Source organism: Arachis hypogaea, chromosome 7 (genome assembly GCF_003086295.3).
Source record: "Arachis hypogaea cultivar Tifrunner chromosome 7, arahy.Tifrunner.gnm2.J5K5, whole genome shotgun sequence".
Classification (NCBI taxonomy): domain Eukaryota; kingdom Viridiplantae; phylum Streptophyta; class Magnoliopsida; order Fabales; family Fabaceae; genus Arachis; species Arachis hypogaea.
In genome coordinates, this window is record NC_092042.1 from 78,003,983 (window position 1) to 78,016,469 (window position 12,487).

A 12,487-nucleotide genomic window follows, 5' to 3' on the forward strand; every position below is an offset into this window, starting at 1 on the left:
AGAAAAGCAAGAAGCAAGCTACGTCTCAAATGATGAGGAAGATTGTTACTCTGTGACAGAACAATCTTATGAAATTTTCGATAAGTGGATTCTTGATTCAGGAGCCTCTCACCATATGTGTCCAAATAGGAAGTGGTTTACTACCTATGAAAGCATAAATGGTGGCACAGTTTTAATGGGCAATGATCATGCTTGTAGAACTGTGGGATTGGGTACTGTAAGAATCAAGATGCATGATGGTGTCGTAAGAACCTTAAAGGATGTGAGACATATTCCAGACTTGCGGAAAAATCTGATCTCCATAGGTTTGTTGGAGAAAAATGGTTGCAAAATAGTTGCGAAAAATGGAGTACTGAAAGTTGTTCGTGGTTCTTTGGTAGTGATGAAAGGAGTTCGTCATGGTAATCTTTATTCCCTTTTGGGGACAACAGTTATAGGTGAGTTAGCAGTTGGAATCGGTCGAAGTAGAGATCAAACAGATTGCACGAGAATATGGCACATGCGGCTTGGACATATGTCAGAGAAAGGTCTATCATTGCTTTGTGGACAAGGTTTGCTGAAGAATATGAAGAAACCACAAATGGAATTTTGTGAGCATTGTGTGTATGGAAAGGCACATAGGGTGAAGTTTTCTACAAGCAAGCATAAAAGCAGAGGGTTGTTAGACTACGTGCATACTGATGTTTGGGGCCCGGCTAAAGTTACTTCCAAGGGTGGTTCCAGGTATTTTGTTACTTTTGTTGATGATTATTCCAGGTATGTTTGGATTTACTTCCTCAAACATAAGAATGAGGTATTCGATACTTTTAAGCGATGGAGAGCAATGGTTGAAAACCAAACAGGTAGGAAGCTGAAAACTCTACGATCTGATAATGGCACAGAGTACACGGATGGGGCTTTCAAGGAGTTTTGTGACCGAGAAGGCATTACAAGACACTGGACAGTTAGAGAGACACCACAACAGAATGGAGTTGCCGAACGACTGAATCGTACGCTACTTGAGAAGGCAAGGTGTATGCGCTCTAATTCTGGGTTAGGCAGAGAATGGTGGGCAGAATCGATTGCTACAGCTTGCTACATAGTGAATCGATCCCCACATTCTTCTCTAGATGGAGACACACCTTATAAGGTATGGTCAGGGGAACATGCAGATTACGAAAAACTCAGAGTCTTTGGATGCACAGCCTATTATCATGTTAAAGATAATAAGCTTGATGATAGAGCTAAGAAGGCAATCTTTTTGGGGTATCCAAGAGGGGTTCAAGGCTATCGCCTTTGGAGTGTAAATGATTCTAAGTTTGTAATTAGCAGGGATGTTACCTTTGATGAACGATCTATGGTAGCTTTGTCTAAAGATGTGGTGCCAGATGATGGTGATGTTGGAAAAACTTCAAATACTCAAGTGGTGGAGATAGAGTCTAAATACCAACAAATAGACTCTAATAATGTTCAGGTGGAGCATCCTAATGCTACTCGAGATGACGCAGAAGATGAACTTGATCATGAGGAAATTCAGCGAGAAAATGCACATGCATTACAACAGCAGCAGCAGGATTCTTTGGCATCTACTAGGCCAAAGAGAAATTATAAATTTGTTCAGAAGTTCGGGTCAGACAAGCCTTTGAGACATTATGGGCAGCTAAACCTGGTAGATTATGCACTCTCAGTGAAGGATGATGAGTCGGTCACCTTCAAACAGGCTATCAAAGACAAAGATAGAGAGAGTTGGTTTGTCGCTATGGAGGAAGAGATGCAATCTCTTCATAAGAACAAGACATGGGATGTGGTCCCATTGCCCGTGGGAAAGACTGCAATTGGTTGTAAGTGGGTGTATAAAAGAAAAGAAGATCCTACTAAGTCAGATGGTACAAGATTCAAAGCTAGGTTAGTAGCAAAGGGATTTGCACAGAAAGAAGGTGTTGATTACAATGAGATATTTTCTCCTGTGGTGAAACACACTTCCATACGGGTGCTTTTAAGTCTTGTCGCTCATAGTAATCTTGAGTTGGAACAACTAGACGTGAAGACTGCATTCTTGCACGGTGACTTAGAGGAAGAAATCTACATGTATCAACCTGAGGGTTTCAAGGTTGAGGGTAAAGAAAGTCAGGTATGTCGCTTGAGGAAATCGCTATATGGATTAAAACAATCTCCTCGGCAATGGTATAAGCGATTTGACTCCTTTATGTTAAAACAAAGTTTTTCCAGAAGTAATTATGATTGTTGTGTATACATTCGTAAGCTTCCTGGAGGTGATTATATCTATCTTCTATTGTATGTGGATGACATGCTTATTGCCTCTAAGAGCAAGGTAGAGATAGATATGTTAAAGGTTCAACTTGGTAAAGAATTTGAAACAAAAGACTTGGGTGCTGCACGAAAGATATTAGGCATGGAAATTAAAAGAGAGAGATCAAGCCAAAAATTGTTCTTGAGCCAAAGAGGATACATTGAGCACGTCATTGAAAGGTTTGAAATGAAAAATGCTAAATCGGTGGTAACGCCGTTGGCTCCACATTTTAGGCTCTCTGGTAAACAATCTCCCACAACAGCAGAGGATAAGGCTTACATGGAAAATGTACCTTATGCTAGTGCAGTCGGTAGCCTAATGTATGCTATGGTATGTACACGCCCAGATATTTCACAGGCAGTCAGTGTTGTTAGCAGATTCATGGCAAACCCGGGTAAGGCACACTGGGAAGCAGTCAAGTGGATATTAAGATACTTGAAGGGTACCATTGACACAGGTTTATGCTTTAGTGGAAAATCATGTCAAATCAGCGGCTTTGTTGATTCTGATTATGCTGGTGATCTAGATAGAAGACGTTCTATGACTGGTTATGTATATAAAATACAAGGTGCTCCAGTTAGTTGGCGATCGATGTTACAAGCTACAGTGGGACTATCTACTACAGAAGTTGAGTACATGGCAGTAGCAGAAGGGGTGAAAGAAGCATTGTGGCTAAGGGGTCTTCTAGATGATTTGGGGTTGAAGCAAGATTGCGTGAATCTGAGTTGTGATAGTCAAAGTGCAATTCATTTGGCTAAAAATCAGGTTCATCATGCTCGTACCAAGCATATTGATGTAAGATATCACTTCGTGCGCGATGTTATAGAGAAAGGTAACATTTCTCTTATAAAAGTACACACAGATGAAAACCCTGCTGATATGTTGACTAAAGTAGTGTCAGGAAACAAGTTCCAACACTGTTTGGAATTGCTCAATATTGCTTCATGTTAGGCATTACATGGAGAAATAGAAGAACTACGATTGGTTTGATCCTGAACAAGGACACGTACGCAGTCATTGTAAAATTGACACAACCATATATGAATACCACACTTTGATCGTCCAAAATTTGAGTAGATTTCAAATTGTGACTGAGGTGGAGAATTGTGAGAATAAAGGAAGGATAAGAGTAATTTTAGGAAGTAAAATTAAAATTGAGTTTTAATAGAAGAGAACTCAAAATGTTTAGTAAGGAGTTTTTGTCGGAGAATTTTATTCCTATTCGTTGAAGTTATAGCATAGAGATACTATATATACGTCTCAAGAATTGTAATTGATATCATCAACAATAACAACTATATATACTCACATCTTCTTTTCATATTATTATTATTATTTTATTTTATTTCCTTTTCTTATATAGCGAGTGCATTATTGTGAGTAGTGTTCAATTTCATATTACTTTGTAACTATTAGAAGTCAAAATTCCGCTGCAGACTCAACAAAAACTAACACATGCATGTGGAAGATGATATAAGATAAAGGAAAGTAATTAATAATTAAAAGGCCTTACAGTCTTTGAAGTTGTGAGAGATTCCCAAGCTCAGGAGGAAGGTTTCCAGACATTTGATTAAACTCAACAACACTATATCCATTTCAAGTTACGTTATTGATAATTAAGTTCAACAAATTAAAACTCAATTTGAATGAAACTATATGCTGTGGAAGAGCAGAGACTCACAGAACTTGGAGACCAGAAATGTTTGCTATCTCTTTTGGTATTGAACCTGTTATTCGATTTCCCCCTAAGGATCTGTCATAGAAGATTAACGTCGACATTAGATTTTTGTTATTTGTATCAGTGATCTTGAAATCAAATAAAAAAAAAAACTTAATGCTCGCTCCAAATTTCCTCGTCATATATCACGATCAAATTCGGTTTATTTGATCCAGTCGGTCGAATAAAAAACTCAGTCACTAAATTGAATTAGGTCATTAACTCATTATTTGAGCCGAATAAATAATTAATTAGATTAAATTTGGTTAAATTCAATAAAACCAATCAAACGTGCTAAAATCGGATGAATCAATTTTGTCAAATTCGGTTAAGCTAGACTAAGTTATTATTTGTTATTATGATGATGTTTCTTTTATAAAATATAGCACATAAATAAATTAAATTATATTTATAAGTTTTAAAAAATAAATTTTTATTAATTATAATATATTTTTTATTTTTATAATTATAATTTTTATTTTTTATTTTTTATAAATATTTAAAAAGTATAATAAATATAAACTAATTAATAAATTATTAAAATTTAAAAGTAATTGTTAATTTAATATTAAATAAAACTTAACAAAATATATTTATTATGAAAAGAAAAAAATAAAATTAATTTTATATTATTATTTAATTATAACTTGATCAGTAAATTTAGTTTGTGGCCTACAGATCAAATCAATAATTTGATAATTTTGTAGTATAACCTATTCGATTTGATAATTATGCAAAAAATATTAGTGATCGCATATTATATATATATATAGTATAAAGAGAAATAATTAATAAAATAAAATAATATACATGAAGGTAAGATTGGTCATTCGGCCCCATTCTTTGGGAATAGTTCCATTCAGGAGGTTGTATGTAAGATCGCTGTAACGAAAACAGAGGAAAAGTGTTTGTCATGCATGCACGCAACATATATATATATATATATATATTAAAGTTTTAAGATATGAGAAAAAAAAATCCAGAAATGATTGGGTATTGAATTTTGTAAAGTTAAAAGAGACACATACATTTGTTGAAGGTAAGGCAACCTCACAAGTTCCGCTGGGAGTTGACCTGGGAGACTTTCTCGTTTCACACATCTGCTTGGTTCATTTAATTATTAACCGTGAAAGAAGTGAAAGTGTGAAACTGATGTTTAAAAAGAGTACTTTCAGGGACCAATTTTTTTTTTTTTTATCTTTTAGCCAACACTAATCATTTTTTTTTTTACACTAAAGTGTTACCGCAAGTATTTTTTTTTCCCCAAAAAGTTATTTCATGAACTTGGTTACTTATTTCAATTGTTATTATAGCCATTTGTGATCATTTTCTGTTGTTTATGTTAAGTTAATATATTATTTTCTACTATTATCTTAACGGACTCTAATTTTGTCAAACTAAAAAGACAATGCTAATGTGCCAAACATTTTAGTAAAATAGCAGAGTTGGCTAGTATTAATTCAAAGCTAAGGGTAGTAAAGTACTCGTCCTTATGTTTGGACATAATTTTATTTTGATCTATCTTTAAGTTTAAAATATTTTATTTAAATTTAAAATAAATTTATTTAATTTTAATATAGTCTCACCGTAAAATTAAAATTAAACAATTAACAGGATATTCTGCATAGTATAACAATAAAGTCGATAATATGAAAAATAAGTACAAACCCCAGTGATATAAAATCAACAATAGATATATCAATAAATTTATTTATCATTCTCCTTACAATTTAAATGAAATATTTTTTATATTTTCTATAGAACTAATGAAAAATGATAAATAAATATATTGATGCATCTATTGATGATTTTGTACTTCTAGATCTTGTACTTGTTCTTTAGATTATCGATCTTATTCTTATACTGCGGTCACGTAGGATATTTTATTAATTATTTAACTTTGACTTCACAGTGGGACTACATTGAAGTTAAATAAAACTTTTTTGGATTTAAATAGGACATTTTAAACCTTAAAGATTAAAACAGGACTACACCTGAAACGTAATTCGAAAGTAAAATCAAAATAAATTTATTTATATTATGTAAAAAAAGCCAAATATAATTATTTAAACAAAATTTTTATATTGTGTGAAATACATAATTATTTACATAATTTTTATCCAATAAGCTAAACCTTTGCAATAAGCTAAGAAGCACAGACACGGACACGGACACGGGACACGACACGGACACGGACACGGAGACACACCAAAATTAAAATTTTACCGGACACGGACACGGCATATATATATTAAATTTTAAGAAAAAAAATCAAAAGTCATAATATATATCATATATATAATATGAAGTCAAAATTTACAATTGAACTTATAATCACTTCCTAACCCCTCAAAAAAAAAAACACATGGAGTATTCTTTAACTATCTTTTGAACTTCACTACTTCCTATTTCCATATCCTTTCCAAAAAAATATGGGGCATCAATTCTAATGATATATCCAAAAAAAGCTAACTACAGTGATCATCTAAAAAGTAACTTCATTTTCTTCATTGACAAAAAGAACAGCTTCCAACTCCGGTTCATCAACCAACTCCGGTTCATCAAGAGAAAGACTAGCAATTTCTAGGACCCCATTATCTTCATCAATTGGTGAAAAATCATCTCCCGCAATATCCCACATCATTGTTTCTCCTTTCTTGTATTGGGGAGTTTTCCTTGACATGAGACGAAGATTGGTATGCACAAACACTAAATTCTCAGCTCGTTTGGGTTTTATCTTATTTCTTTTGAGAGAATGAATAAAAGAGTAAGTGCTCCAATTTCTCTCACAACAAGAAGATGAAGATGGTTGCCCAAGTAGTTTGAGAGCAATCTTTTGAAGAGTTGGAGCATGAACACCATGAACTAGCCACCAAGATTTTGCATCTAGCACACCTCTATCATTCAAAGAGTCACAATCATCAAACCCCTCTCTACCACCTGAAAAATTAGCAAACTCTAAGTTCACTTTTCTCCTATCTTCAGCATCAGGGAAATATCTTTTCAAGCACTTCACTCTCTCATTAGTAAGTTCCACATCTTGATGAGGAGGAACACGTCTAGAGTCTTGTCTTAGCCATTGATGACTATAATACCTATATAATTTTTAAGGAATAAAATTATACATGGTTTAAGCAAATCTATTTAAACGAAAAAAATTGTAAAAAAGTTTCAATATTACCTTGGATTCAAGGAATGTGCAAAACAATGAAGAGGTGTACTACTTTTTGTCCAACGCTCAATTAATATTGAGTTCACAACATTGAAAAATGTTGATTCCTCACTTTCATCCTTTCTCTCATAGTGATATATGACCTTTTTCACCTTTTCAATCATTGAATCCCACATTTCATACACTAAATGGAGACTAGGAGTATCCGTATCAGTGCTTCTTAAAACATCATAAATAGGCTCAGTAAAAGAAAGGATGTAATCCACCTTTTGCCACCAATTATCACTCAAAATCTTCTCTTTAACAAATTCAGCCTTCCCCACATCATCTTCCTTGTAGGAGGACCACTTCTCACTAATCACCATCTCTTTGAGTCTAAACTTTATTAATTTGAACCTCTTGAGCATCACAATGGTAGAGGCAAATCGTGTAGGAGCAATATTAAGTAGTTTCAATGATACAAATTCATTAAAAATCGATAACCTCATATGATGATTCACAATGAAATTTTTAATGAAAATAGCATCTTCAGCAACTTGTGTAATCCAACAACATTCTTGATAAACAATATTATTCCTCTCGGTGTTCTTGGCTGCACAAATATTCTTCAAGGCAAGATTAAGTGTATGGACAACACAAGGAGTCCAATATATAGTAGGAAACTCAGCCTCAATCAATAATCCAGCAGCCTTACACACAGGTGCATTGTCCGTCACAATTTGCACAACATTTGAGACACCAACTCCCATAATCACTTCTCTCATTTTGCTTGCAATAAAATCTTTGTCTTTGATCTCATCCGAACAATCTATGGCTTTCAAAAACATAGGTCCACTTTCAGTCACAGCCATAAAATTAAGAAGAGGCCTTCTTTGCGGATCACTCCACCCATCACTTACAATGCTTACTCCTTTTTGACTCCATGAATTTTTTATTGGCTCCAACATCCTTTCCACATGCTCCCTTTCTCTCTCAAGCAAAGTTGTCCTTAACTTGTTATAGCCCGGGGGAATATAACCATCTAGATTTTTGTTAGAAGCAAAAGAGAAAGTTTTGATAAAATGAGGGTTCCTTGTTAGATGAAATGGTAATCCAGAAGAGTAAAACATTCTAGCAATTTCTAAATCTAAAGTATCTCTATCTTTCATATTGAATGAGTGATCTATTGTTCCTGGACCCTTTCTCTTTTTCGAACTACCTTCATCATTAGAGGGTGGAAGAGGAATAGATTTGGGCTTTGCACTTTCACTCAACAATGTAGCTTCATTATCTAATTTTCTCAATTCTTGAAGCTTCACTGCAGTGATTTTTTGACAGACCCTTATTCCCTTTCCTGGAATTTTCAAGAGATGTGCTCTCACCCTAGTGTAAGAGCCTCTAAATGCAACTTCACAATACTTGCATTCAAACTCAAAATTACCTCCCCCTTCAACCTTATTTTTTTTCACAACAAATTTTCATAAAGGCTTATCCGCAGAGTCCTCATTTTTTTCAGTTCCAGTAACCCCAAGAGAACTCATCATTCCTAAATAATTTAATAAAAAAAATCAATAATGCAGATAACAAGTAACTATTTGTAGTAACTAGTAACTATGGAGTATAGACTTAGTGAGCTAACATTCTAACGATAAAATAAAAGTTCAAAAGAAATTACCTCAACCCCTAAGTTGCTAAGTTGCTGCAAGCAACGATTTGCAACAACTATTGTGGCAAAAGAGTGCCACCGGTGAAGAGGAGCAAAGCAGAGAGGAGAAAAGCATGAAGCAAAGAAGATGAGAACATAGGGAGATGAGCGCACAGAGGTAGAAGGAGCGGCGTGCAGTGGAGCGACTCGCAGAGGAGCATCGCCGGAGGAGCAATGCACAGAGGACCGGCCTGCAGAGGACTTGTGTGCAGAGGACCGGCGCGCAGAGGACTTGCGTGCAGAGGACGGTGCGTGGAGGAGGGTGACTTTTGCTATGCTCTGAAGGTGAAGGGTCGTGTAAAAAATGAGGGTTGTTTTTTTATGAGTTATTTAAAATGTGTGAGAGACTCCTTGTGCTTATGGGTCCAAGATTTTTTTGGGTTAAAGGTAATTTTTTTTTTAAAAAATTTCTGCAATTTTTACATGCCAATCGTGTCCTGGCGTGTCCAATGCCGGGTCCTCGTGTGTCCAGTGCCGTGTCCTCGTGTGTCCAGTGCCGTGTCATGGCGTGTCCGAGTAAAAAAAAAAATTTTTTTTTGCGACACGTGCTCAGGTGTGTCGGACACGTGTCCACCGCGTGTCCGTGTCCACCGCGTGTCCGACACGTGGACACGGCAGTAATTTGGTGTGTCCGTGCTTCTTAGGCAATAAGTAATTTCTTAAATTTAAAATTTTCTTTGTTGTTTGAGTATTTTTGTTCAAAAAGAGTAATTAATTAGGGATAAGAAGGATGGAGTGAGAGATATATAAAGAGAAGTCCTACAAGCTAGTGACATGGCAGAGAGTGGAATCAGCATAGGAGCAATTGCATATGACAGCAGTAGTTTGATTACTCTTCAACATCATGCACGAACTCATGTTTTGTAGTTGTTCACTACTATTGCATCCAGAAAACAAATTCTCCCTCCCAAGTGTCTTAGCTATATCTTTCAGAGCTTCCACTATATACATTCATATCATATATATGATGCAGTACAACCAAACAAGTAATTAACATAGAATGTAATTTATTAATAATATTAAGAATAAACATTGAAATTGATCCCAAAAATTTTAAAACTTAATATTAATATATAAAATCGTGCATAGTTAAAATATATCCTTTAATCATACAAAATCTTAATATCTACATTTTTAACTTGTTGTGTGAAAAAACTATATATATAAAAAGATTGAGATCTTTACATATAATACGTTAAAAAAGAATCACGATTGAGAGATGGATATATAAAACCATGATATCGAAACTCAACTTTTAACTAATCAACAGTAGTAGCTAATTTTAGAATTTAGTGTTTATAATTTAGAGTCTAAAATTAATACAAATGTATGATTTGTGATCTAAAATTTAAGGTGGGTAAAATAATTTAAAAGAATTAATTAATATTAACCGAAAAAAACTGCTTCTTTAATATTACTTGGCGAGAATTTATGGGCTTAATTACCTTCATCTTGTGACAAAGCCTGTCCAAAAGCCGAAGAGTAAAAGCAAAAGGCAAATAAGAGTAATAGGAAGAAGGAAATGTATGGTGGAGCTTTCTTCATGTTTGCTTGCTGATTTGGTTTGATCGATGACTAAAAACACTAATCTCCAGAGATGATTGAATTGAAAGCAATTGATATTAATAAGATGTGAAAATATAGTTTGCCACAGCAAGCGCAGAGAAGAGGAGACAAAGATATTTATACTAGTAGCGTCGGTGAGGAAATGATGGAGGAAAATTAAGAGAACATATACAACGCACCAAGGACCATTTTTTTTTCTTTTTCTTTTTTCTTTTTACCTTTCAATTGGTGACTTTTTTTGCTTTTAATTATTTACAGATGTTTTTTCATTCAATTCAATAGTTATTCACTTATTCTTACGCATCTAATTATGCCTAGTCAGATATAAGTTGAAAATTACGTATTAATTCATGAAAAAGTTACTTATATATAGAATTATTCATAGGCCAATAAAAAATAAAAATAAAAAAAACGTGTGCAATTTTTAGCAGTAAATTGATTTAAAATAGTAAATTATAAAATGTTAATATTTTAAAAATATTATATATTTATACATAAATATATTATTTTATTATATATTATTTATCTATATTTAAATTTTTGTTGAATCTTTAAACCTCTAATTTTATCGATTATTATTTTCAGAATCTTAATCATTTTTGTGTCTGACTAAAAAATTTAGATTTCAATATTATATATGTATACTTGTATTTAACCGTTTAAACTTCTATGATATGTAACTTTGTTATAGAATAAATATAAAAATAAAATTTTAATTAATGAATATTAGTCAATGTTTTTAAATTGCAAGAGTTTTTATTTTTTGAAGATTTAGATTTTAGAATTTAGATTTTAGATTTTAGGATTGAAAATTTATAATTAAAAAAATATTTTTTTAAAAATTAATTAATATTAACTGAAAAAATTAATTCTTCAATTAAACTCTTTATGATAATATAGAATAACGTATAAATTTGTACTTGGATAACTAATAAAAGTGTTTAATTTTTTGTTTGTGTCAATAAATAAAATGAAGCAGTTAGGATTAGCAAGTAGTTATTATTTCATAATGACAGGGAATACTCTATTTTTTGTATTTTCAGTAAATAAAGTTAAAAAATAGCTTAACTTAGGATTATTGTATCAATCATTTACAAAAATAAAAGTGTTTTGTCATCGCATATAAGGAAGAAACCGAGAAAGATTCCACGTAGAAATTTGTAATTGACCCGGCACATGCAGGTATCATGAATAATGCATATTAAACACTGATATCAGAGGTGGGGTCATAAACAGGAAAATCTGTAAAGAGGAGTACATATGAGCACCCCTTGCAGAATGACTATATAGAATTGGCCAGTTAACCAACGAAGATTTTCAGGAATTTTTTTAAAGAAATAAAATAAATATTTTATTTATTTAAATAAATAATTTATAATATTTTAACTAAAATATATTGAATCTCTTATTTTGTTTACACTGTAAATAAGATAAGTGTAACATTCTACTATACAAAACTTTATACCTAAGATATAAAGCAGAGGTGGCGAGATGCTACAACCTCTAAAAATAAAACATATATATATAGTTGAAAGGATATAATATTCGAGAAGTGTTGAAAGATAGTTAAACAAAATCGCAAAATTAAAAGTAAAGTTGGCCGAAAAGTATTTTATGTATATACAGGGACGGATTTACTTATAAGGATGTGGGGGCAATTATTCCCATTAAATTTTTATAAATAAATAATAAATATATACATAAGTATAAAATACCCCCTTTAAAATAATAAATTTACCCCATGTTTATTTTTTTTTAAATATATGTGTGAAAATTCTAGGTTATTAAATAACAACATAATGATAAAAATTATTGAATTATATAAATTTAATCTATTTATATTAGAAAAATAAATATGCTTGATTAAATAATAATAATTTAATTAGTTAATTATCCAAAATCAAATTTAGTTTCTCAAATAAAAATGAAACGGTTAATATTTAATAATTTTTTAATTTAATTGAGATAATATATATTATATATCGTTTATTTATTTTTACTATTTATTTAATTTAGTTTTGGTATTATGTATAATAATTATTTTCATCAAAAAAATTT

At 32.4% G+C, this 12,487-nt stretch overlaps 1 protein-coding gene across 11 annotated transcripts in view; it reads right to left on the reverse strand.

The window, feature by feature from the left end:
* LOC112703562 (probable leucine-rich repeat receptor-like serine/threonine-protein kinase At3g14840) overlaps positions 1-10,543 on the reverse strand; it is a 28,134-nt gene extending 17,591 nt beyond the window's left edge. For 4 of the 11 annotated variants that reach the window (XR_011864193.1, XM_025755062.2, XM_029288059.2 and 1 more), the window contains exons 1-6: positions 10,309-10,543; positions 9,627-9,804; positions 5,036-5,107; positions 4,818-4,889; positions 3,972-4,043; positions 3,804-3,875 (exon numbers count right to left, since the gene is read on the reverse strand). Coding sequence is in view for 10 of the 11 variants with exons in the window: in XM_025755062.2 (XP_025610847.1) it covers positions 3,804-3,875; positions 3,972-4,043; positions 4,818-4,889; positions 5,036-5,107; positions 9,627-9,804; positions 10,309-10,408 (566 nt within the window). In the remaining variant the exon portion in view is untranslated. The remainder of the gene's footprint in view (positions 1-3,803; positions 3,876-3,971; positions 4,044-4,817; positions 4,890-5,035; positions 5,108-9,626; positions 9,805-10,308) is intronic. The other 7 variants (XM_072199720.1, XM_072199719.1, XM_025755064.3 and 4 more) reach the window with 5 other exon arrangements.
* Between the last annotated feature and the right edge of the window lie 1,944 nt (positions 10,544-12,487).